This window comes from Gopherus evgoodei, chromosome 4 (assembly GCF_007399415.2).
Source record: "Gopherus evgoodei ecotype Sinaloan lineage chromosome 4, rGopEvg1_v1.p, whole genome shotgun sequence".
Lineage (NCBI taxonomy): Eukaryota > Metazoa > Chordata > Testudines > Testudinidae > Gopherus > Gopherus evgoodei.
Genome location: NC_044325.1, coordinates 73,509,461 through 73,537,423, shown reverse-complemented (window position 1 = coordinate 73,537,423; position 27,963 = coordinate 73,509,461). Strand labels below are relative to the sequence as shown.

Here is a 27,963-nt window from a genome sequence, read left to right as displayed (position 1 = left end):
GGTTTTGCTACCTTTAGCCATTCTGGGTGGAACCACACAGTCCTATCATTCTTAGGGGCCATGGCTACACTTACAACTGTATAGCGCTGGGAGTTACAGCTGTCTTTGTACAGCTGTGTAGGGAAAGCGCTGCAGTGTGGCCACACTGACAGCTACCAGTGCTGCAGTGTGGCCGCATTTGCAGCATTTGCAGCGCTGTTGGGAGTGGTGCATTGTGGGCAGCTATCCCAGTGTTCAAGTGATTGCAACATGCTTTTCAAAAGAGGGGGGCAGGGTGGAGTGTGACAGGGAGCATGGGGGAGACAGAGACAGACACTGTGTCAGCTCCCTGCCTTGCAAGTTCTAAGGACTGGAAGATACATAGCACCTACCTTCAATCATTTTAAAAGTTTTGACCCCTTCCCCACCCCTCTCTTATTCACTAAATGCAATTTATGCACTCCTAAATAGCCTTCAGACCACATAAGCAGCTGCTCCAACACGGACTTCCCCCTCCCCCTCGTGGCATCTCTGCTCAAGCAACAGCTGTGAACATTCCAAAGCAATTCCCCTGCCTGCCTCTTCTTGAGCAAACAGGAGCTGTGTTTGGTTTTTTAGATAAGCAGCTCCGGGGAGCCCGGAGTTCAGCGACTCTTCCGGTTGTTGTGAACAGGCATTCTGGGATACCTCCTAATACCTTGGAGGCCAATTACAGCACTTTTGGTGGCCACACTTGCGGAGCAGCGCTGCATCACCAGCGCTGCAATCCTTATACCCGAGGCAGAGCAGGAGTACAACCAGCGCTGCAGCCAGGGAGATGCAGCGCTGTATTTGCCCTGCAAGTGTGGACAGTGAGTAAGTTGCAGCACTGGTGGTGGGTTTACAGCGCTGGAACTCTCCAGTGTAGCCAAGCCCTTAGTCTGAGTCTCTGGGCTGCAGCCCCTCTGTTTAATACCCATGAAAAAACAAAAGGCCCATGTATTTGGCACCTCCAAGACCTTTTCTGTGGGAACATGTGACCAGCAGCTGAATAGAGGCACTCAAAACAGCTTCTTCAAAATAAAGTATTATTCATTCACCCAAAGGTACAAAGCACTCAGAGAAGAGGTTTGAAACAACAAAAGGCCTATCCACCTGAGTCTTTTTCTCGCAAGTTTTCATAAGTTCTACTCAGCCCAAACATCCCTAACTTATGGGAAAGACAAAAAAAACCCACAATATTTTCTCTCTCTCTGTTAGTGTCTCTCCTGCAGTGCTTCACTTCCATCATCCCTCTTTAAGCAGGAGTTTTTAACAATTAAGTTTCCTTGTGATCTTTGGTTCTGGCCTGGGAAAAGTAAACCTGTTAATCTGGCTGGAGCCAGGCTTATGGGCATTTTCCAATTAATAGTTCCCCCATTGTTCCCTGTAGACCCCTTGGTATTTTCCTCAGAGATAACTTATCTCTGTTATTTTGTTTCCTTCTTGATTTTCTCTTATTGCCTTCTTTGATTTAACTCTGTATGGTCAGACTGAATAATGTCAGTCTGGTAAACTAAGGTACGTATAGTATTCATACAAAATAATGCAGGTATTGCCCTCATTACACACACACACACACACACACACACACACACACACACACACACACACACACATATTTTGCTCTTTTAATTTTTGTCATAAATTAATCCTTCCAGACCCCTGATCATTGCAGTTGTTCTCTGAAATTCCCTCAGATTGTCAATAGCTTTCTGTTAATAAGATCCCCAAAATTTAATGCAATATTCCAGAAGTGTTTACATCCAAGGTATGTGGAGAGAAGGACTATCACTTTGCTCTGTGCTTATCCCACAATCCTGTACTTCCTCCTTAAGGGTTAAAAACATCAGTTTCTCCTAACAGCTTCAATGATGTAGTTACGCTCCTTCAGAATAAAAATCATTATCATACTGAAAAGTGAAAATGTGGAGATATTTCATTAATTAAAAAGGTAACATTTTTAAATATAAATGCAGCTTCTGCACAGTGTGCAGTCTGCTGCCCTCCAGTATCCAGGAACCTTACTACTGAAGTTAGGTCCAGCTTGCCTCACAGTGCACAAGGCCTTACTTATACACTTGGAAACTGCATTATTGTAACTATGTTAATGAAAATTATAGTATTTATATGTATTATATAAAAAGATTAAAAGAACATTAAGGTTGCAAAGTCAAGCACTCAGAAGTTAAAATGCCAGAATCAAGCTTGTGTCTGCAGCTCAAAATTGCATTAGCTTAAAAGTGCAATAACAAGTGGATTGAATTTAGTTTCAACGAGGGACTTTTCTACAGGGGCAAGTTTTGTTGCCAAAAAATTGTCTTTTGGAGACAAAAGAGCAAGAGTATAATGGGACTTTTGTAGCGAAAAATGCCCAGTTTTGGCGACAAAAAACTTCTACCACTGCAAGAGACTTTTGTCTTTTCCCCTCCCTTTATTGTCGACAAAGAGCCAGTGTAGAAGCTGCTCATTGTTTTGTTGACAGAACTGGCTTCCACCAGTATCCCACAATGCCTGCCCTGATTGCTGCCCTTAGTGTTTTGATCTCTGCTGCCCTGCAGGCATATGCCCCTCCCCTTTCAAAGCTCCAGGAAGTATCAGTGTGCTGCTCCCTTTGGGGAACAAAGAAAGAGCAAATCATTAGAATGCTCTTGTTCCGCCCTGCACTAGGAACATAGCAGGAGGCAAACTGCTGTGCTGCTTTGCCATTCCTCAGCATGGAGAGCTCACAGAGCTGCTTATGATGCTGCTTTCAGCAGCTGAGGGGGCTGTGGGAGAACTGGGAGAGAATCCCAAGATGCGCAGCGATCAGCTCTTCCTTCCCACAACATTGCACTGTGGGATACATACCCACAGTGCATTGCTCACCCTGTCAATGATGGTGTCCCCAATATGGACATGATCTGTTAACAGAGGGAGCAAGTGTGAACACCCTTTGACGATTTTTGTTTTGTCGACATTTGGGAGTCGACGTAGTAGCGTAGACGAGCCCCAGGATATAAAAGGCATTGTAACTCCTTTTAGAGATAAAGGGACAAGCTCTTTAATCTCTTAGCAAACAGATCAGATCCTTGGATCTGGCTGAGGAGTGGTCACTATGGTGACTAATTTTTGCTGTGTCCACCGTGAAAGGATATTTTGGTATAGCGCTCTTGACTGGTGGGTTGTTTGTGTGGATGTAGAGGTGAGACTCCAAAAAAGCAAGGTCCTTTCCTTTCATGAGAATTAAGGCCACTACTGAGCAAAAATGACAGTCCTTTTCTTGTTGAGGTAGCTGGAATATGTGGCTCAGGGTCCCCACTTTTTACCTACCTGAGGTCCCTTTTGGTAATTATCCAGAAATCCAAGAGTGGGGCTTATTTTGTATAAAATGAAGCAAACTAGCCAGATTTATCTCTAATACGTAAATGTAGTCTGAACAGACTATAAATGCACCAAATTAAGATGGAGCACCCCGTGTTAAGAGTGTGTATTTTTTCAGAGATACCACTCATTATTAAACCAGTCACAGTCATTGTAGAATTGTGAATGACACATTTCAGAAGGACTTTATTTAGCCTCTACATCTTTAATCCTATCATAAGATTCCATGAAATAGTAACACCACAGAAGATTTAAAAAAAAAAAAACAGAAAAAAACACCTAAAAAGACTTCTAATATTCTCTATTCTCGAATTTGGCAGTGCCTCTTCAGTGTCTACTGTATACTTCACCTCTGTTGCACAACAGTGAAAGAAGGTCAGTAGGGTGTAGATCATGCTGTGAAATATCACTTATAACATCAATTTAACACCTAGTGAAGATTCTGTTATCCAAGATTTTCAGAGATAGTACCAAATTGTTTGGAGTTTTTGAACTTGCAAAATTATTTCCAAAGGGGAAAAACAAACAAGAAATAATCAACTGATAATTTGTGGTTATCATCTAACAACTCCAATAATAAACACAATGAATGAAATCCTGGCTCCACTGAAGTTAGTCAGGATATTGCAATGAACTTCAATGGAGCCACTATTTCACCTAATTTACATAGTGTTACTATCTCTGAAAACCTTGGGTGAGAGAACCATCTCTTCACTAGATGTTAAATTGATATTATGAGTGATGTTTTCACAGCATGATCTACACCTCTTTCGCTGTTGTGTTGGACTAACAGAGGTGAAATATACATTATACATTCAAGAGCCTCATTTTCATCCCCACACCCTGAAAATGACTTCACTGTAAGAGAAGTTTCATCCTAATTGAAACTATAAATTGCACATGTTTGAAACAATTTGGGACTTTCATTCAACTTCACTAAAATAGTGTATTGATATATCTAATTTCCAATCTATGATTTTACTGTATTTCTTTGTAACATTGCAAAGGAAAAAATAAATACCTGTTAATCTTGAGTTGCTCTCTTCTCCTTTTCTCTCTTCTTTTCCTCTCCTGCGAGAATCTGATCTATGCTCATTCCACACCATTGTTTACATGCCTTCTGGTTGCTTTTTGTACTGCAAAGAGCTACAAAGGGATCTCACAAAACTGGGTGACTGCACAGCAAAATGGCAGATGAAATTCAGTGTTGTTAATGGAAAGTAATGCACATTTGGAAACATAATCCCAACTATACATATAAAATGATGGAGTCAAAATTAGCTGTTACCACTCAAGAAAGAGATCTTGGAATCATTGTAGATAGTTCTCTGATAACATCCATTCAATGTGCAGCGGCAGTGAAAAAAGCAAACAAAATGTTGGGAATCATTAAGAAAGGGATAGATAATAAGACAGAAAATATCATGTTGCCCCTATATAAATCCATGCTACACCCACATCTTGAATACTGTGTGCAGATCTGGCCACCCCATCTCAAAAAATATATGTTGGAATTGGGAAAAAGTTCAGAAAAAGGCAACAAATATGATTATGGGTATGGAACAGTTTTCATATGAGGAGAGATTAATAAGATTGGGATTTTCATCTTGGAAAAGAGACAACTAAGGTGAGATATGATAGAGGTCTATAAAATTTTGACTGGTGTGGAACACGTAAATAAGGAAGTGTTATTTACTCTTTCTCATAACACAAGAACTAGGGGTCACCAAATGAAATTAATAGGCAGCAGGTTTAAAATAAATGAAGTATTTCTTCATACAATGCATAGTCAACCTGTGGAACTCTTTGCCAGATGATGTTGTGAAGGCCAAGACTATATTAACACGGTTCAAAAATGAACTAGATAAATTCATGGAGGATAGGTCCATCAATGGCTATTAGGCAGGATTGACAGGGATGGTGTCCCTAGCCTCTATTTGTCAGAAAGTGGGAAGGGGCAATGGGATGGATCACTTGATTACCTGTTCTGTTCATTTCCTCTGAAGCATCTGGCATTGGCCACTGTTGAAAGACAGGATACTGGGCTGGATGGTTCTTTGGTCTAACCCAGTATAGCCATTATTATGTTCTGTTCTTCCTCTAAAAAAAAAATCCTTCAATTTTTTGAATCCTGTAAACTGCACTGTCCTATTTCTCCTCCCCACTCTGTATTTATCACAGTTAACAATGTGCTTTAAGGGAAAGCAGGATACATGCCTGGGAGCAAAGACTCTCTATGATTTTTACCAGTTTCTCTACCTCCTCTACTAAATGGTAGGGAAGTTTCCCTGAAGTGAATTATATTTGCTCTTTAACAATTCAGACATTAAAAGAAAGACTGAAAAGAATCTTTCAAAAGCTGAAATGAATAATATTTTGGGGTAAATTGTGATCAGAATAAAGCTATTGTGGAGGATGGAGAGAGTAAGAAAGTAAAGATAAAATAACATTTTAAAGATGTTTGTACGATATTACACTTGCACCACTGCCTTTATCCTTTCATTCTCCCTTAAGTGAAATACGTTTTTTAAAAGTTAGGGGCTTGTTGATTCAGTCTGCCATAAAATGGGGCTGAGGTGGGAAGCACAGCAATTTGTGAGTGGGAAAATATGATTATGAAAATAATATTTTTATTTGATCTGTTTGAGCCAAGTGTGGTAGCTAGATTCCAACCATTATTTTAACTATGTGTAATAAGCAAATCCTCTTAACATCTCTCCCTGTGCAAATACCAAGTCTCTTGACACTGGCTTAGTGCACATCATCATCAAGCTGTATATTACATTCCCACAGATCTGTAATGTAGTACATCTGGCAAGCTGTATAGATCTTCCTAATGCCTGCATGCACTTTATTCAACTCTTCAAGTGGATAAAAGCATTTATTAAGTGTTTTGCTTGATTTTTTTCTGATGAAGAGAATTACTATTTTATTATTTTATATGACAAAGGATGGGAGTGCGGGATACAATCAAATTATGTACAATTTGTGTAGACATTATATACATTTTACAATCTGACAAATTTACTGGGAGTAATGAGACAAATGTTATGAGTATTAAAATTAATTTTAATATTTTATTATTCATAATATTTATAAGGTGAATATCACTGTGAGAGCTGGTTGTAGTTATTCCAGTAATGCTTGTATTACACAAAGGAAACAGACATGACTTCAGTCCTTGAAATGCATACAAATCAAATATCCACAAGCATGGCTACCTAAGAATTTAAACCAAAACTTATCGACGAGAATCAGAGAGTCTGGTCACAATGTCATAGTTAAACTTCTTTTGACATTGTCCCATAAAACAAGTGTTCAGCCTCCTTCTTTTGTATAAAGAATACAGTGTATCTTCTTCAAATTTATAGCATGTGATCTTAATCTGAGTAAAGATTGTTTTTCTTTTTTTGAAGATTATCAAGTGAATAATTAGTTTTAAAAATAGGCTCTTTAAAAAATGTTGCTCTGAGTCTTATTTCTTCCCTTTAATTCCCCCTGAATTCTTCACACTTTCTATTTAGTTAATATTAATTGAAAACTTATTAATAGAATACACTGGGAGAAATTAAAGTTAATTAAGAAAAGTTATTAATAATTGTTTCTAACTGTTATGATTATAGTCAGAACTGGGTCAGAGCTCAAGTCATTCTCAAGTATTATCATTATGACACCAGTGGTAACTCAACAAGTCATCTGATTTCTTCAATTAATTTGCATGTTGTAATTTGATTGAAATGAGTAGACAAAGTAAGGGGAATTGTACTCATATGTCAAAAGTTCTCGGTTCACAAACAAGAAGGACATTGGATTGGCTCCCTGCTTTTGTGTCTGATGCAGGAGGCCTAAGGGATGGGTGTATGGGGTGATGAATAGATATGGCAGAGTGAGGAGGATTATGGGGATGCTTGTCAGGTGAGCAGGGGGTGACGGATGCAGGAAGAGAAAGAGAAGGCAGAAGAATACTAGTGCATTTTTTCCCACGTTCCAATTTATCAAACAATGGTCACTGCTATGATACTTTTGTTCCCTACATGGATAAGATCAATAGGGACCCCTGATATTAATGTGGTCTGAACATCTCTCTACAACCATGGAAATCTGGTTTTCAGTGTGCATGCGTCAAGGACATGGGAAATTCCCAACTGCATTCAAATGTGCCATGGTTTGTGACAGTGGGAACATGGTGTTGGTGCAGAACTGAATTACCAGTCTGTGAATTTCCTTATGTGTATATATAGACTAGAGCTCGCTCGCAATAGTTGTTTCTTTAAGCAGAATGCACAGATAGCACTATTTAGTGTCAATGGGAACAAAGGCATTTCTATAAGGATCAGGATGACACATCACCAGAGTCAGGCTGAGCTCTTTACTGTACAGTACAGCTAAATAAATATAAAGTCATGCTTAGTGACACAATTTCTTTTAAAAACTACTTGTCAAGCCATTCACCAATATAATGCTTTCATCTCTCAGTGGTTCCTGAAAATAGAAGCCACCACTAAATCTAACACAGATACTAAGACATTAAATTATAAGGAGAAACAGAGGGATCTTTCTAATAGCTTGTTTTGCCCTCTAAATTACAGAATCCATGTGACTTTTTTTCCCCTCATGGCTGTTGTAAACTAACATTTTTTTCCTCTAATCTCAGACTTATTATCACCTTTTCCTGCCACTTTGACAGACTAGAGTCAGTAAATTCAGCAGAATATTAAATGATTTGTAATATAGGGAGAGAACAGGTGGTTGGCAATCTGATGTAATTTCTGGGATGAATGTTTGCATGTTGGCAATGGTTCCAACTGAAAATTCTTAAATATCTATTTGAGAAATGTTAAAGTTTTGGGAACTGGGTTGTGTGTGTTAATATTTCGTTTGATTCTGAGTCATCAATTTACTACTTTTTTGTTTTTGATTAGTTTTTATTAAACTTTATTTTCATTCTCCGAAGCATCCCATGTTTAATCACAATGTTAAACAATAGAATATCAATTGAAATTTATTAAATATTTTTGGATGTTTTTCTACACTTTCAAATGTATTGATTTCTATTACAACACAGTATACAAAGTGTATAGTGCTCACTTTATATTATTTTTATTACAAATATTTGCACTGTAAAAATGATAAACAAAATAAATAGTATTTTTCGATTCACCCCATACAGGTACTGTAGTGCAATCTCTTTATTGTGAAAGTGTAACTTACAAATGTAGATTTTTTTTTTTACATAACTGCACTCAAAAACAAAACATTTTAAAACTTTAGCACCTACAAGTCCACTCAGTCCTACTTTTTGTTCAGCCAATTGCTAAGACAATTAAGTTTGTTTACATTTACGGGAGATTTTGCTGACTGCTTCTTATTTACAATGTCACCTGAAAATGAGAACAGGCATTCCCATGGCACTTTTGAATCTGTCGTTGCAAAGTATTTACGTGCCAGATATGCTAAACATTCATATGTCCCTTCATGCTTCAGCCACCATTCCAGAAGCCATGCTTCCCTGCTGATGATGCTTGTTAAAAAAAATAATGCATTAATAAAATTTGTGACTGAACTTGGGGGAGAACTGTATGTCTCCTGTTCTGTTTTACTCCATTCTGCCATATGCTTCATGTTATAGCAGTACTGATGATGACCCAGCACATGTTGTTCATTTTAAGAACACTTTCACAGCAGATTTGACAAAATGCAAAGAAAGCACCAATGTGAGATTTCTAAGGGCTTGACCCAAGATTTGAGAATCTGAAGTGCCTTCCAAAATCTGAGATGGATGACATGTGGAGCATGCTTTCAGATGTCTTAAAAGAGCAACACTCTGATGCGGAAACTACAGAACCCGAACCACGGAAAAAGAAAATCAACTTTCTGCTGGTGGCATCTGACTCAGATGATGAAAATGAAAACGCATCGGTCTGCTCTGCTTTGGATTGTTATTGAGCAGAACCCGTCATTAGCATGGACACGTCTTCTGAAATGGTGGTTGAAGCATGAAGGGACATATGAATCTTTAGTGTATCTGGCACATAAATATCTTACAGTGCTGGCTGCAACAGTGCCATGCAAATGCCTGTTCTCCTTTTCAGGTGACATTGTAAACAAGATGTGGGGAGCATTATCTCCTGCAAATTGTAACCAAACTTATTTGTCTGAGCCATTGGCTGAAGTAGGACTGAGTGGACTTGTAGATTCTAAAGTTTTACATTGTTGTATTTTTAATGCAGTTATTTTTTGTACATAATTCTACATTTGTAAGTTCAACTTTCATTATAAAGAGATTGCACTACAGTACTTGTATTAGATGAATTGAAATATACTATTTCTTCTGTTTTTTACAGTGCAAATATTTGTAATGAAAAATAAATGCAAAGTGAGCACTGTATACTTTGTATTCTGTTGTAATTGAAATAAATATATTTGAAAATGTAGAAAGCATCCAAAAATATTTGACTAAATCATATTCTATTATTGTTTAACAGCATGATTAATTGCAATTAATTTTTTTAATCACTGACAGCTCTAGTATTTAGCCAACTAAAGTGTGCCTAAGTGAATTTAGCCCCTAAGTGTGCAGGAATATCACATGGTAAAAAGCACGTTTGTTTCATAATCCTTTTCTTAAATGATGAAAATGTTAGTGTAGTTACAACCAAATTGTTCACAGCTTACTTACAAAACTGCAGGTTTTATGAAGTCAGTTTCTCTGGCAAAACAGAGACATACAACATAGATAAAAGAGAAGAGAAGAAGCAAAAGAAGAAAAAAGAACAGGTCTCCTTTCATGGTCTGATTGTAGGTGGATGATAATTGTTGGCTTCAGACATCATAATCTGCAAACTTCTATTGCTTTGTTCCTATAGGGCACACAGTAACTGACTTTTACACATACACTACATTGGAAGAAGAATAAAGATGCAATACAGTGTTCTATATGAAGCAGCATAAAGGAGGAAAAGATCTTTTCACTGTTGGAAAGCCTTTGATTTGATTTGATTGGATTGATTGATTGCAAGGTGGAGGTGAGAGTTTTTAGCTAGCTTGAGTGGCTTTGGCTGTTTTGCAAGAACAGCATTGTTAGCTGGCTTTTCCATTTACTGATTTTAACGAAAATTTAAATAATCTGAGAGAATGATTACTGGGTTAAAATATAACTGAATTTCTTTAAAATGTGATATTATTTTCCCAAACCTGTCGTCTTCACACTACCTTGTACAACCTCCCCTCCCCTTATTCTTAGTTCTTCTTTAATTGGTAACTGTCAGTCCAACACACTAAAAGTACTAGGTCATTCAAATTTAGATCCCTAAGTCCGAGTTCCCTGAGATCAAGCTGCTGAATGAACCTTTTCCTTACTACACTGGAACTGAAAACCCAGCTATTTCTGATCTTGATATAACAGTAAACAAGGTTCTTTCAGTAACAGTAAAAGTGATGTAGCCAGACCTTTCAGCTGAAGGCTTTCATAGGTGACTGTAGTTCATGCAGATGAAAATGTTAAGATGCAAGACTGCTTGTATCACACTGGGATAGTAGCAAAGAATACTGAACATTTCAGAAACCCCTCCAAATTGCTCCTCTCTGCTACTTCTGGCTTGAAAATGATTTCAGATGCATTCTGATCACAGGGATGTTGCAGAAAATCCAAACACTCCTGGCAAAGAGGGTCATCATTCAATGTCATTGGATTAAAAAGTATCCTAAATACTTCTTGATAATCTAGCAATCTCTGGCCTATCTGGGATCTCAAGCACTTTTGGAATTAATATTTGGTTAAAAAAAAAGTTCAAAGTGACTTTTTTGGGATTCATCATGCCTCTTCAGTGGAAAGTGACTGGGTTTTGTCCTTTGGGTTTTGAAGATCCCTACACTTACATAGGAATAATTCTGGTACTTGGGGAGTATCTCAGATTTATTTTACAGAAACAGCACTATCGATTTCATGTTTTGCCTTTTCGGTTGATATTGGTGCCTGATGTTTTCATGAAATGCCTGCCAGTAGTTGTGGCCTGCCTATGCAGGCTTAGAGTGTTTTGACAATTGGACAATTGGTTTATAAAGGGCACCACTTTTGAGTGCATCTGATTATAGGTCTTTTTCACCATCAGAGCGTTGATATCACTAGGGTTCATGAAAAACTGTTGCCCTTCTCGTTACCTTTTCCAAATCCAATATAGCTTTTCTGAGATGGGGCAACCACATCTGCATGCAGTATTTAATGTATGAGCGTACCATTGATTTATATAGAAGCAATATGATATTTTCTGTCTTTTTATCTATCTGTCCCTTTCCTAATGATTCCCAATATTCTGTTAGCTTTTTGATTGAGCAGATGTTATCCACAATGACTCTAAGATCTTTTTCTTGATGGGGCTTAGCTAATTTAGACCCCATCATTTTGTATATGTAGTTGGGATTAGATTTTGCATTTATCAATATTGAACTTCATCTGCCATTGTGTTGCCCAGTCATTCAGTTTTGTGAGATCCCTTTGTAACTCTTCGCAGTCTGCTTTGGATTTAAGTATCTTGAGTAGTTTTGTATCATCTGCAAATTTTGCCACCTCACTGCATATCCCTGTTTCCAGATCATTTATGAATATGTTGAACAGCCCTGGTCCTAGTACAGACCCCTGGGGCACACCACTATTTACCTCTCCCCATTCTCACCATTTATTCCTACCCTTTGTTTCCTATCTTTTAACTGGAGTGCCTGCCAGTGCTTTCAGGATCATCTGAGGATCATTAATGTACTTTAATGGCAAGCCTTTTGTTATCTTAATCACCCTGACTCTGTTTCTAAACAAATTGCCTGCCCCAAAGGCTGCGCTGCTCCCAGCTTCCGAACTCATCACTGATTACGCTCAAGCTATGTTGCACTTAAAAGCTCCATCTGGGGCTAGGGTGAGTAGACCTCCTGTACGAAACTGGGGTGGGCTGGGGGGGTCTAGAGCCCCCTCTCCCTAAATGGCACCCCTGCTTTTAGGGAACCCATTACTGAAATAAAAAAACCCATTTTCTGAAATAAATAAACATTACTGGCCTCCACTTAACCCCTCCTAGTCTCCGGGTTAGGAGAAGCTATCATTTTATCCGTTCCATTCCCTCCTCTCCTATCAATATCCTGTCTCTCTCCCTTCTTCATGTCCCTCCCTATTCCACCCAGTCTCCTTCCCATTCCCATTTGACTTCCATGCTCCCTCATAGTGTCTTGTTCCCAGACCAAACCCTTCATTCACATATTCCAACCTTTTGCCTTTACAGTATTTTAGTCCTTATGTTTCCCCTCTGCCACTCTCCATTCCCCTGCACCTCTTCAGTCTCCCTCCTGCTCATATTCCCATCCCTCTTAGTCTGCAGCCCCCACATTCTACTGTAACCTCTAAGCTTCCCTCCCTGCACTCCACATTCTTGTGCCCCTCAGTGTCTCCCGTGAACCCTATATTAGCCTGCAAGCAACCCATTTCCTGTGCCTTTCTGTCTCCTGCCTGCATCCTGCATTCCCTCTGTTTCTCCTGTGCACCTGGCATTGCCACCTTTTAGGGGGGGAAATTAGGGAGACGTACAATCCTATTGTATGAACATTTTATGCAAATTGACTAAATTTTGTATTTGCCAATGATTTTCAATACTTTAAAAAGAAGTATATATGTATATATGTAATGCTACTGAAGGCCTCAACTTGATAGCTCTGTGAATGAAGTCCCTACACCCTTCTGCATTCCTTATTCTGTTCCCCCTATCCTGCCACTCTGTGTCCCCAAGGAATTGCCACCATTATTGTTACATGGGAGTTGGGGATGAACAAACTCAATTCCTGACACGTTTTCAGTCAGTGACAAGTACTGCAGGCAGACCTATCTGAAGGTAAGGCCACCCAAAACCTCCTCTCTCACTCAATATTTACTGCCCTATGTATTACTTTATTTGAGCTAATTCCAGGCCTTTTGCCAGCTCCATGCTGGTCTAACAGGGTCTGAAATCTTGAGAGTCTGTTGTCACTCAAAACTGGAACTTCAACATGCCTGATTAACAGCCTTGTGGGATGTGTGACAGTCACTACAATTTTGAAACTGTTCTATGAAATTCAAGACAAGTGGCCATCTTACCTGCAGCCCACATTCCACTGTCTCCTCTCCGTTCTTCTTTGAGTATGTCCCTATATGTATTCCAGTCATGGGTGCACATGTGTTGCCATGCACCGGAGCTGGAACTGTTTGCAGTAGTGTCCACTGACCCACACATGCATCATGCATAGTCCACATGTTGCGTCCAAGTCTATGTGGGTCAATGCCATTCTAGATCCCTCTTACTGCTGCTTGGCCAGAGTCAGAACCCCTGTTCCTTGGTGCTCTTAGCTTGCTAAGAGAACTCTTGCCCATTCCTACCTATTGTATATAGTTTACTTGTGTTTTAGTTGTATATAGTTGGCTTTGCTACATTCTTTGGCTCCCCTCTAGGACTTGTTCCCCTGTTGGGGAGACACCCCTCCCCCACCAAACCTCCTGGGAATTATGCCCTAACAAGCCGGCTTCAAAGGTTGTGAGCTTTTCTGTGAGTGATGAGCACCAACATTGTCTCTGCTGCCTCAGCAAAGCCCACATCATCTCCCGCTGCTCCATCTGCCTCTTGTTCCCACCTTGGACTTGGGAAGCTAGAGAACTTCTCCTCTGCAAGTATCTGATGGAGGAGACTATGCGCCCACATGCGCAGTCAGACGCGGGGATCAGCGGATCTGCTGGAAAGGTGCCTGTCTCCTCCAGTGAGCACCTCATACTCCCCATCTTCCTCCTGGTGAGTGCCCCCGGTACTGCCACAACTGCAGAAGCCCAACTGCGACCATAACAAACATACTCACTTCCATGGACAGAGAACGAAGGAAACGGTAGCTGCCTTGACTGAGGTTCAGCCCCAATGAAAGTAATGAGAGACATTGGCCTTCTGAATGAAGTAAAATTCACAAATTTAATGCCTGCAGTCATGAGAAAATGTGATACTAAAATTTCAAAAAGTAAATATTGCAAGACTCACACTAAAACCATGATAGTTGACAATTCTGACATTGTAAAAATACCTAAAGTCCATCTGCATGAGTGGCTTAGTGCCAGTGCCACTGCATTATTTCTGGCTGTTGCTGTACAATGAATACTAATTTTTCTAGTATAAATATGTCTTCATGTTCTGCCTCTGGCGGATTGTCCCAAAACCAGTGCCCTTCAATCCTGTCAGGTTAAGAAGGAAAATGATGAATTGTGATGTAAAATAAGGGAGTGGGCTTCATTAGGCCTAATATTTGGTTGCTGATCTTTTCAGGAAATTATCTAAAGTAGTTTATCAAACAGAGTTTTACTGCCTCACTGCAACTCCCAGAGTATTGGTTTAATATCAAGATGCTGAGTCTCCTTATTTTGTTGGTGATTTGTATGCAAGAGAGTAAATATATCTGCCTGTTAGCTCTTAAGCTGGACACAGATGCAAATGTTATATTGACATTCCTCCTCCTGCTCCAATCCACAGAAGAAGGGTTAGGAAAGGTGGCTAAAAGCTCTCTAATAAAATAACTAGTTGAAAACAACAACAAAGAGAGTGTTACAGAGGAACACAAAATGGTCTGCAAACTATCTCAGGCCCAGTTATTTCAGTGATATGTACAACTACTTAAGTTGCATACGTCTCAGTTTCAGGAAGATTGCAATTCTTCTTGCTCACTGATTTGTACATATTGTATCTATGTTTTATTTAAAGACATCCCAAGAGTGGAGTCTCAAGTGGCTGATTTAAACAGCAGATGGCACTGGGAGGAATGTTAGCAGCAGCCATTTTCATTAAATCCATCTAGCTGTGCTGTGAGAACAGGCAGTGTTCGCCTGTTAGCGGAAGTATGCCTCTAATAATAGATGAAGACATACATACTAAGAATGAAGTATATTTAGTGGCTTGTACAAAGGTCAGATGGTTTATCTGGACTTGTTGCCCTTTCAGATTTTGGCGTTGTGTAGGCGATGCATATTTAATAATCAGTCTGCCTGCTAGCAATAACTTTTTGTCGAGATAATTTTTCTTACGAAGTTAAAGAATGTGCTTGAATTCACTGAAGGATTCCCTGGATCGCAAGGTCGTTGTTTGTGGCGTTCTTTTGTATCTTGCACTATCTTTGAAGCCTCTTTCAAACATTAACTAATGACATCTTCAAAGTGTCACTGTGCTCAAGGGCAAAGAAAAGGGATCTCAATATATAAATTATGTTTAAAACTAATTTTTAATAACTTAGCAAATATCTATTACTTGAAGGTAAAAGGCATATGTGTGTATAATATATACAGGAGTATGTGGTTTTATATACACATATATACACAATTCAGTAGAAGGCCTACTTTCTTCATTCTTAGTAAGGTGCACTTTAAGTAACATGTCCCAATACTGTAATGTATATTTCTTCCATACTGTAAAACGCACCAAATCATTTAGATTTTCAGTGGGTGAGTGATAATTTTATATCAAACCAGGTATATTTTTTTGGCAGAACATCTTATTTAACATAGAGATCTGAGCTTTGTTTCTATTGTTTCCAACTCATGTCTTCCCATTTCCTTTTTGCGGCAATGAAAACATGAAGCTGCATTTTTATGCCTTTTCTGTTTCTGGAGGGAAGATGGCAGATATTGTACAACTTATAGTATATGCATGAATTGAAGGGAAATGTTGTTTCTATTACTGCATTCAAATTCTTTAGTTTAGCATAAGCCGAAGCTTCTAGATTCCAGGACTGAGTGCACATACCAGTTTGCATCTTGATGAGAGATTGGGGTCTTTTCTTTGTGGTTATATGTTATGTCTGTTGGCATTATATTTACCTTTGGAAGATCTTGCTAGTGGTAATACCTGTTGCATAAGCAATATGCAATAGGCATATTCTTTTTTTTAGGGTTTGCCCTGTAACATGTTCTCTTATGGGACTTAAAGAGAGATTTGAGCCCACAGCCTACAAAGCAATTTGGGGTCTGCTGCTTCTGAACGAAACGTGCTGGGTAAATGTAATTGATTTGTAATATATTACTTTTCCATGCAATCGTTTACCTCTTATTTTTTATTTTAATTCTTTCAGTGTGTCAAAATGCAAAGTATTTTGCAAAGAATATTTAGTATATTGACAATGACCTTCCTAACAAGGAGTTTCTTGCTTCCTTGTCCCTTCTACTGATCACTGCACAAAGAAGTTTAGTTGCATTTTTCAAAAATGGGTTTGATCATTTTATGAGAGTTAGTAACATTCATAACTATTTTTGGTAAGAAAAGGGTAATCCAGTAACATGATTCAGATCATAAACTGGTCTCTGCAAGGATCAAGAGGTTTTTATCCCCCACGTATAAGGAATGAGAGAAAGGAAACTTCTTTGGAAGTATCAGGTATTGGCCAGTGCTAGATGTTAGAGACTAGAATAGATAAATCTAATCCTATATGACAAATCCTGAATTATGAAGTGGCAGCAGAAAAGTATGCATATCCCTTAAAAATAATTTTTCACCCATTTCCTTACATGCAAAACATTGTGAAAATGTTGTGACTGTACCACTGTCCTCTGATGCCTAATACATATGGGCTGCCTGTGAACAAATGCCACTGGCTTGTTTGGAACCACCACTTTGCTGATGTAATTGATAGGGAAGGCTGCAGCCTTCTGCCATCCCCTGGCCATTATCATTTTCATTTTCACTATTTTTCCTGTTTGTCTGCTAGCTACAAGGGCTTCATTTAGCAGGTTCTTTTCCCTGCTCCTGTTCAGATTGCTTTATACTTCCCCTTCCTATTCCCCTGAAAAAAGCCAACAGGAAAATTCACATGATGATAATGAGGGGGCATTTAGAACTAGTCTTCTTGCTTAGTTGCCAAATGCTATTTCATTCCTAATAGAGGAAATTGTCATTATTCATGCAGTGGAATTTAATAGTCCCTGCAAACATGAAGGTCCCATAGCACAAGGCTTTCAGTATTCTTACAATAATTTGTTTCACTGAATCTAACAGTGATTTTGTATTTTCCATGTTATGTTTATTTTATTTACATGAGCAAGAAAATATTCTTTAGGGAATTAATTTCTGAATCCAGTCTTTGTCATGGGCATCTTCTATATTGCAAGAGGGGAAGACCTCAGGAAAGCTGACTGTCTCCGCTCTGAGTCTGTAACACTCATAGCTGAAACTTTCATGCTGATCACATTTAAGAAAAAAGGGGAATGTTCTTATACAAACTTTAGTTAATTTCACATTTCTTTTAATTTCTTTTTGTTGTTTTCACTCAGTCTGCTGTTTAATCTTTGATTACAGGCCACTAAAGAAGTAATAGAGCGAGAGGCCCCAGGGATGGCCCTGGCAATGCTGATGGGATCACTTAATGTTACTCCTCTGGGCATGCTCTCTAGGTAAGAATGTTACCAACAAAATACAAAGTGAACTATTTCCCTAGAAATATTCAAGGTGGTGGAATGACTGCACAGAAAAGAACTCATGCTTGGCACATATCTTAAGAATAAGAGGTCTCAAGCCCAGATGGGTGGCCAAATTTCATGTCTGGTAGTTGCATTCTGCCTCCTTAAATTCCCCCTGCAGTTTCTGCTGGTTAATGTATCCTCCTGTACATCCTGTTCAAAACTGTATTGTTAATCAGCTGCTTGATTCCAACCCTGTGCAGTTGCATTTCAGCGATGAGTGAAGTAATTCCTGTATATGTAGCTTGTAAAGCACCAAAGCACTTCCTTTAGTACAATAAATTTAAAAGTATTATTTTGACAGTCCAGCATGTTCCAGCATAAGCAAAGAACATCTGTATGAAAATACAGAAAGTTAAAAGTGGCACTGTCACATGTGCTTAGTTTTTAGTCATTTAACTATTAAATTTTGGATTACTATCTGATGCTTGATAATTTTTCTTTCCCTATTGGTGTTTTCCTTCAAACAACAACTTCTCCCACAATCCTATGTTTGCATGTGTGCCCTAAAAGAAACATAAGTTTTACCATTTATTCTCCTGAGTTCTCAGTATCGTGACTGATCTTTTTTTATAATGACAGAGCTTTAATAGAATCAACAAGTTTTTGTTAGGCTTTGTCTACACTGTAACTTCATTGGCAAAACATTTGTCATTCAGGGGTCTTAAGAAACACACACACACCTGAGTGACAAAAGTTTTACCTTTTACGGACGAAAAGCGCTGGTGCCACTCTTGAGGGGTGGAAGTTTTTTGTCTGCAGGAGAAGTTTCTCCTGCTGACAAACAGCAGTTACACTGCGTGGTTTTTAGCAGCACAGCCTTGTTGCTAAAAGCTGTGTAGTGTAGACAGAGCCTTAGTTAACATGTGATTGCTGTTTATATGTCTCTGAAACAGCAAAGCAAAAATATGTCAGGGTAACTCAGAAACAATGACTGCAATGGTTTTTATTTTATTTAATTCTCAATTACAGCGATGGATAAAACAAGTATTGTAATCATGAATAATAAAGTGATTTTAAAATCTGAGGATAATTCTTACTCAGATGCTTGCAATTGTGAGGGCTCAAGTGATTTGAGAGTTTCCATTTAAACCTTTGTCCCATTTTGGGTATCCAAAAAGGCAACACGATATTAGCATTATTAGATTCTGTCCACTACACCCAGTGTTTTCATTTCCATATCTGTTATATCTGCTGTTGTATATTGTTGGGAGTAATAATTTTCTTTTTTTGGATACACATGGATTTCAGCAGAGGAAGGGGATAATTTAGCTCCTTTGTTGTCAGCTCTGACCAGTAAGGTGGGAATTACAGTGGGGCTGACTTTGCACAGCTTGTCAGGCTTTGGTGAGTCACATGGACAACATGGCTAAAAGCAGGGATATAATGTTTAATGTTGATTAGAGAGAACGCATCATGCTGTCCTTTCTCCTATGTACATGGAGTGGAAGAGGAGAAAGTGTCCCTTAACTTCAGCCATTCCCAAGTGTTGTGGGGGAGAAGGGTGGAATGCCCCTTCTGTACTAACACATCTCTAGGTGTCTCAAATACAATTATTGTACTTCATTGTTTCAAAGAGAATACCAATTCTCTCTTGCTCCAGACAATCCCCCCCCTTTCTCATTCCGACTGGCTATGGTATTATTTTTCATGCTCCCTTATAAACTGTAGTATAATGGTTCCATGTACTGTTAATTGGCTACTGAATTCCACCCTAGACTTGGCTGCATTTAAGTACCATATAAAAAGTGATTCCTACTTGGGATCCTTTGCGATGCTAAATAAATGTAAGATATGATTATTATGGTGTAGTTGTCTCATGGAAAAGAAGATCAGCAGAGTTTTAAGTCTTTTTTTCCATATCTATAAATGAGGAACGAAATAGATTGCCAAGCAGGAGCTCCATTGGGTAACTTGCTGTTCCTGTGTGCTAGTCTATCACTGTATCTTCTCATTTACAGGCCTGCCCCGAATGTGTTTAATTGCCTATTTAAATGAACTGTTGCTAGCTCTTGCAGTTTTATTGCAAGTCTTGCAATATTTGTTGTTTTCTGGAATCTCGTCCTCCTGAAATCATATGATTATGTCAGAATCTGAGCTTTCATTTTTAAAAATAAAAGTTTCTAGACTTTATGGTTGTAGAGGAAAGCTTGGCAATGTGTACTCTAAAGGGTCAAAAGCCAGAAGGCAAATAAAAAAAATTATTTTTAAGTCAGTCTCATGATTTTTGGGGTCCTGACTGAGGATTTTTGAAGTCTTGGGGTTGGCAAAACTGTAATATGAATACATATCAGGAATAATTTATAAAGCTTCTCCATACAAAGTGTCTTGCTCAGTGAAAGAACATAAACTAAGGCAGAATCTAAAAAGCATGCAGTGGTTCACATTAATACAGAGAAGCTGTGAACTGTGCACGGAATTTACAAGCCCTTGGATTACTGTCAATATAAGAATTATATTCTTTGTTGAAAAATATTTCCTTGAGTTACTTGTGACACATGGGATTATTAAGATGGATAATTTTAAATATCAAGGTTAGTTTTTACAATGTATGTATTCTCTCTTTAACTCAGCTTGGACTGTGAAACTAGACTGTTTAATTTCACTTTGGATCTAGTCACTTTCACACTCTGATTCTCATCCACTAGCATGATTGGGTTTGGCTCTCCAGCACTGTGTAAGGAATGTTGAAATCCAAAAATAATTTTTTCATCAAAATGTTTTACACTAAGATATCATTACTTGCAGTCATATTAGGTTTTTCAATGTTTCCCCCCTAAAATTCATCTGCAGTTTTCCTTTAATATTACTACACAGAAAAAAATGATATTAAAAGAATATAAAGGTTGCAAAATCAAGCACTCAGAAGTTAGAAGATGCCAGAATTAAGGTTGTGTATACAACCTTAATTTGGCTCCCTTGTGTGTATGCATTATGATGATACAGTCATTAATTACATGATCACATACTATTTTTTTCAGCTGACCCAGGTTCATTCAATGCACACAATAACGGATGATCACCTAATGAACAACTATTTATTTTTTTGTTTTTTCCTTATTCAGTGTATGGCCCCAGGTCATACTGCACACTAGTCAAACCCTGCTCCGAATGCAAAATGATTAATTTCTTCATGGGCTTTTTAGGGGTTCTCATTGCTATTGTATCTGAGTTTTTCACACATAATGAATTTATTTTCACAGTACTTGTGAGATAAAGGGGTATTATTATCCTCATTTTATAGATGGGGAACTGGGGCATATTGAAATGAAATTCAAAGGTATACAGTAATTCTGGGTGCCCAATTTGAGATGCCTCTTGTCAGTTCCAGGGTTAACTGCACTCTTGGTCCCCTCTGTGATTTGCTCAAGGGCATCCCAGCCATCACCTCTCTGTGGGTCAGAACCCGCATCCCTCTCCCTCCAGGCCGAGGATTTAGTCTTGCAGTCCCCCTGCCATTCATTGTGCTCATCCCATTCTGTTTTAGCAGAACCTCCCATTCTGCTGTCTTAAGGGTCTATGAAAGTCTTTACTGATGACCAGTGAGCTTTCAAAAGCACAGTACATTTATTTACAAAAGCATTGCAGGGAAAACATACAGTAAAACAATATACAGTCTCCACACGTGTTAGGCTTACCAGGTGTCACTAGCTTCCACATCGAGACCCTGGTGTGTCTCCAGTCCTTCAACTCTTGCAGCAGGGTTTTTCCATCTTAGGCTATGGCTACACTTGAAACTTCAAAGCGCAGCCGCGGCAGCGCTTTGAAGTGCAACTGTGGTCGCAGCACCAGCACTGGGAGAGAGCTGCACATACTCTACCTTCTCATGGGGATTAGCTTGCAGCTCCCAGCGCTGCGGCACTGTTTACACTGGCGCTTTACAGTGCTGTATCTTGCAGCGCTCAGGGGAGTGTTTTTTTCACACCCCTGAGCGAGAAAGTTGCAGCACTGTTAAACGCCAGTGGAGCCATGGCCTTAGTAACAGTCTTATGTTAATCTGCGGATCAACAGAGGGCCCCTAAGTCAGTTCAGCCTCCACCTTTATACCAAAAGCCCATTTTTCGAGTGATTAACGTCTATTCCACATTAAATACATGCATACTTTGTGCACTGATGCCATAGTAATGCCCATTGGGGCAGTGAATTCACTCAGATCCTCCTTGCACCCCCAGCCAAGGTTATAAAGAGGGAGTCACTTTCAGTTCTTCTCACCGCCCGGGCTGGTAGTTGGAGCCTTACATGTACTCTTGCTCACAGAGTTTTTACCTCTATCAAGAATTATTTTTCTAGTTGTGTATAGTTAGTTGTATATAATTGTTAGTCAGCTAGTACTATTGTTGTCCCATTTAGAATAATTTACTTAAAATTTGTCTTGGTTTCTGTTCTGAGCAGTAGCTTGGTACCAGGGCTTCAACATGCTGAAGTCACCCAGTTTTAAGCACTATTCCATCTTCAGAGTAACAATGCCTGTTAGCAGTCCTCATTCCTAGTTCTTAAAGTGTCTGGGAGAGAGAAAAATGCCAGATGTGAGATCCTTCAAAAATAGGACTGAACAATCTAGAGAAGTGAGGCTGTGGGACTTTCTTATAATGTGTGCTTTGAGACCTGCCTCTGAACTTGGAAGGTTGATGCAGAGCAATACAGATAAAACTCCAGCTTGGCCATTGAGAGCTAAGAAGAGCTCCTCTTCCAGCAAAAAGGTCTCAGACCATTGTCACCCCTTATCAGAGCCCTCTCAGAATTGCTTGGGTACCAAAGATAGAGATTGAGCCCTGGACTGAAGTTCCCTGGTACCATCGACTTTGGTACTGTCAACAAAACCACTGAGACTGATGTCATCTGCTGTTCTTGGCTGGGAATCTTTGGGGACATCCTCTCAAACTTGCCATGAAAACGGGTACAGAACCAGGTCAAGAGAGAGAACTTAGTGGAGTCAGCATAATTGGGCCCCAGTGCCGTATCCATTCCTGCAGTGCCTTATTAGAATTCCTGGGGCATCCCTCCTGCCTCTAAGTCACTTCCCCCCAACCCTCTGACATTCAGATCACTTTGTAGGGACACAGTTTTACCACGTACCATTTCAATGATATCATCATCCTCCCCTACTCCCCCTCCACCGTGCACAAGGCTCACCAGAACAACCCTCCCACACCGCTTGCAGATGGGGCTGAGCACCCGAGCTCTGGGCCACATGTGGGGGTCAGTTCTGAAGACAGTGCTGCCCACCAGCAGCAAATTTATCCGGTGCTGCTGGTGGGCAGTGCTGCCTTCAGCTGACCCCCGGACAGCAGCTGCCACTCTCCACTCTGCCTTGTAGCTGGGCCAAATGCCCAGTTTTGGTGAAAAAGTAGGAACGGCTGGGGCAGAGCTGAAAAAGGGGACTTCTCTTGACCAAAACGGGATGTATGGTCACCCTAAACCAGGGCCATATAAAATCAACATCCAAACAGGGAGACTAAAAAACTTCATTTAGTTGGGTAAAAAATGTACCCAACATCTGGGTTAGGATTTTGTATAGGTAATCACCAAATATTATTGGCTAGGTACATACACAGTCCCAGTCTCCACTCAGACTTCTCATCCCAGTCCATCTCCTTGTCCAAGCAGTCACAATTCTCCCCACCCTGATTTGGTTGTTCCCATTCTCCTTCTCCAGCTTGTCTCAGACCTCCATAGCTCTCATATGATTTGTCTCTCTCTTCCCTCCAGCTTCCAATCAATCCTCGGTACTGCTGTTTCTTCTCACTTACCTGTCCACCCCGGCTCCACCACTAGATTCTAGTCTCAGTATCAGGCCATCCCCTCCTCAGTGTGTCTCCTTTTTTTGCAACAATTTGCTATCCTTTTCATGCAGCTGAAGGTAGCCTGTAGCCCACTGCATATCTTTCAAGTGTGCCTCACTGAGGGATATTACTCATTTATCCCCAAAACGACCAGTATCCATAGAAATTGGTATGCTTTAGAGTTGCCAACTATCACAGTATTTTTGTGGTCCTGCAATTTTGGAGCACTTTATTTGCCTTGCATGGTCTCACTGGAAGTTATGGGTAGCGCAGGACTTCAGGCTGAGCTGGAATTGATGTCCAGATCTGGCTTCACCAGCTAGAAGCCACACTGGCAACCTAAACTTTAAGCTTTGGGCTGCTGTTCCACTTGTCACCAATAGAGGCCACTGCAGTTCTTGCTGCCTGCTGCTTTAGTCTGCTTTTGAACTTGTGAGGTGGCAGTGTTGGTCATCTCACTTTCATTGTTGAATTATTTAGATCAAGAATCATGAAACTGAGGTTGTAGAAAGAGTTTTTGTGCCAGGGTGAGATGTATGGCTTATTGTTTGGAAGCCCTCTAAATCTACTGCTGTGGCATGCATCTATATATGATTTGGAATGCAGCTCACATAACACATAGAGAGCTGCATATATGGCATATACATATATACACTACCTATGTGGCCCTGAGGATATCACATGGGCAGCAGCAGTGTGGTGGTTGGGCTGCAGGTTGAGAACCACTGCTCAAGGAGGGCTGGATATTTTCTCACTCATTGTAAGACTGGCGCCACCTCCACCCAAAATGCTGTCATTGATGAAAAAGTGCAGAGTTGAAAATGCTGTAATTTTACATGCACAATGTAATCTTCATTTTCATGCCATGCCATTTCCTGTGACAGACTAGGAAGGGAAAAGGGATGAGGAAGGAAATATTGTCATCTCTTGTAACATGCAATTCACGTTGTCAAGTGACAAATTGCCACTTGATTCTTGAAAGATATCTAGTAACCTAAGCAGTTACTCAGTTCCCTTGGAAGAGATTTCTAAACTGAGGCAATATTGCACCTGAAATATGCTAATACATGAGCAGTACAGAGACTATAAGATAAATTACATTTGAACTGCACAGCAAGACTCGGGTTCTCTGTGGGTCAAGTTAGCAATGACATGAAAGGCTAATTTTGAGGCTCTGAAAAGCTACTGTGACCTTTAATGCTGAACATTTTGACACCTGTCACTAGGAAATTTGTAACCCTGCCAGAAAATGTAGTACAGCCTCGAAGTGCCATTAAGACAGTGAATTATTTGTGCAGGAAGAAAGCCAGGGAAATTCCCTCCCTCATAAATCAGCTATGGTCCTTGGCTCTAAATGTTCAGTAACATCCCACGAAGAAATATATTTTCCCCGTCCTCCTCTCGTTTTCTGTGGCTTACCTTTTCATTTGCTAAAAAATTCTGACACCTTATTATTTCCGGAATGATGCTTAAACCTAGGTGTGTTTGGTTTTTGCTCCCTCCCACCACACCCTGGGATTTTAACTAAAAACTTGTTTTTTATATAAAATTGGGAGGTACTCTTATGACTCCATGGCAACATCTAATAATTGTATTTTTTAAAAAATGTTTTACTAAAAAGAAGAACAAGCAAACCCCTCCCTACGGCGCTGATTCAAGAAAGCATGCCTATTCAGAACAACATGTAAGAGCTGTCCTGATGCAGGGCCTACAGCAGTGATTCTTAATGACAGGAACAATTAAAACTACTCACATATTGGTTGACTATGTGCTTCCATTTTGGAGATAGTATCGGGCGTAGCTGGGTTAGTCTGTATCCCCAAAAACAAGCAATCCAGTGGCACCTTAAAGACTAACAGATTTATTTGGGCATAAGCTGTCATGGCTAAAAGAACACTTCTTCATATGCATCTGAAGAAGTGATTTTTTTGTCTCGGAAGCTTATGTCCAAATAAATCTGTTAGTCTTTAAGGTGCCACTGGACTCCTGGTGCATTTACAGTGTGCAGTTTTCACGGTGGCTTCACTTTTGCCCTTTAGCTACTACTCTAACATTTTAGACAACTAAATTGTAAAAAGCAAACATCATATGTCCAATCTTTTTAATGAACAATGTTCAGAGCTGGATAAGTGCTGCAATCAGGCAGTCAATACAATTCACCTACTTTTTTTACGTGAGTTGGCTTTTGCTGTTTTCATGCCCCTTTTGTCTTTGTTTTCTGCAGACATTCCTGCAAAACAGTTTTACTAGTATGAATGTCTGTAGGAAGTGAACTTTAGGTTCACACGCTTGAGTACTCACTTAGATTTACTTTTTGAAAGCATTTATACCAAAATTCAATCTTTCAGTCGGAGAAGAGAAACAAGTTTTATACACTCTGGAGAGAAACCAATCTCAGCCTGGCTGTGTAGCTGAAAATTTAAGATGTTGCATATCAAGGCATACAATAAATGTAATTTGTAAACAATGTAATCTAAAATTACAAGAAATTTTCAATCTCTTCTCAAATATTTAACAAATACAAAAAAGCAAAACTTGTGGCATAAATTCTTTGCAAAGTATTAATTCACTGGGAGTGGCTAGGTCATTACACATATTGAATCTATTTCACCATATTAAGTATCCTCAGACCTTCTTGTCAGCTGTCTAAAATGGGCCATCTTGATTATCACTACAAAAGTGTTTTTTTTTCTCCTGCTGATAATAGCTCATCTTAATTAATTATCCTCTTACAGTTGGTATGGCTACTTCCACTTTTTCATGTTGTCCGTATGTATATATCTTCTTAGTATGTGTTCCATTCTATGCATCTGATGAAGTGGCTGTAACATCATTGCATCTAAATTGCTAGTAGACTGATTTGCACTATATTGGGATTCCCTGGTGAAGGGCAAATACCTTCTAGGACTTGCAACTTTTCTCCCTCTTCTCTTGGTTTTGACTAAATGTTCTTTAGCTGAGTTCTGGGAAAAAACCTCTCCTGATAATGCTTCATGGTCCCATAGTGCACTCTGGTGATGCTAATGGACTTTGTATTGGGCTACCGATGTACATCTAGGGCATCATTTGTGCAAGGCTCACAATGTTTCTTTACTTTCAGTGTCAAGGCAAACTCCATCCTATGATGTATTCACTGTCTCCACTCATAGATACCTATGGTAAAATTTGAATTTAGGGACTGATCCTGTAAATATGTACAAACATGAGTGACAACTCATGTGAGTAGTTCCCTTGCTTTGCTAATAATGTCATTGTTGCCCACCCACTTACCTACTGCCCAAAACACCTTATCACTTTCTTCCATGACACCACTTACACATGGAACATCCTTCCTGAACTGATCCTTAAGACCACTACCCTCCTTTTTCAAATACCTCTGAGAACCCACTTTTGACATAAGTGCCTGCAAATGTTCACCTGTCAATGATAGTTAGGGTTGGGACAGTTAGAAATATCTAATGAATAAATATAGATATAATGCAGGATATTTTTAAAAAGAATTGTACATTGTATATAATTACCTATATATATTTGATGTATTTATCTCTTTTTCCCTTTATATATCACTTGTTTTCTTAGGGGTAGGTATTCTGCCTACCTCTTTCTGCAAAGAGATACACTACAGGACCTCAATCCTGACCTCAGGCATCTAGAGGTATGTGTGCACTGCATTGTAAACCCAGGCTTAGTCTCAGTTTTTAGCCCAGCTCCTCCTACTGTCCACACACAATCTGTCTGGCTTGGGTCAGCAAGCACTCAGGACCCTGGTCCCAGGACCCACCTGGGGATTGGATCCTGAGTACTGCTGAGACTCACATCCAAGCCTTGTCATTTTGCAGTGTGGACACAACTCAAGCCACAGATCCAAGTCAGAAAGTCTGCATAGTGCAATATGGATGCATTAGCACAGTTGTGAGACCCAGGTCCAGCAACTGTAAACCCAGGTTTTTTCAAGCATGAGCTTGGAAACACCAAGTCCACAAGCACTGGTCCCACAGACCCAGGATTACAATGCAGCGGAGACATACCGAATGTGGTATTGAAATATAAAAGTAATATTTATTATATATACCATATTTTATATTGTACGGTAGAGACATTGTCTGAGAACAGGATTGAGAGCCTGATCCAGGCTGATTCCGAGGTCCGGAAACCAACTTTTTCTTTGTCTTTTTGCAAATAACTTATCTCTTTTCCTTTTTCCCCCATCTTTAAAATGGAGCTGTAATCTGGGGTGCCAAAGGATAAATGGTTAAAGTTGTGAAGCTCTTTGAAAATGTTAAGTCATCTACATAACTGCTTAGCAATAGTAGTATTATTCATTTTGATCTT

At 39.5% G+C, this 27,963-nt stretch overlaps 1 protein-coding gene across 1 annotated transcript in view; it reads left to right on the top strand.

Moving 5' to 3' along the window:
* The window catches only part of GPHN (gephyrin), a 562,913-nt gene that overhangs the window by 308,336 nt on the left and 226,614 nt on the right, over positions 1–27,963 (top strand). Inside the window, 1 exon segment of the mRNA XM_030559799.1 lies at positions 17,688–17,782. Within this exon segment, the coding sequence (XP_030415659.1) occupies positions 17,688–17,782 (95 nt within the window).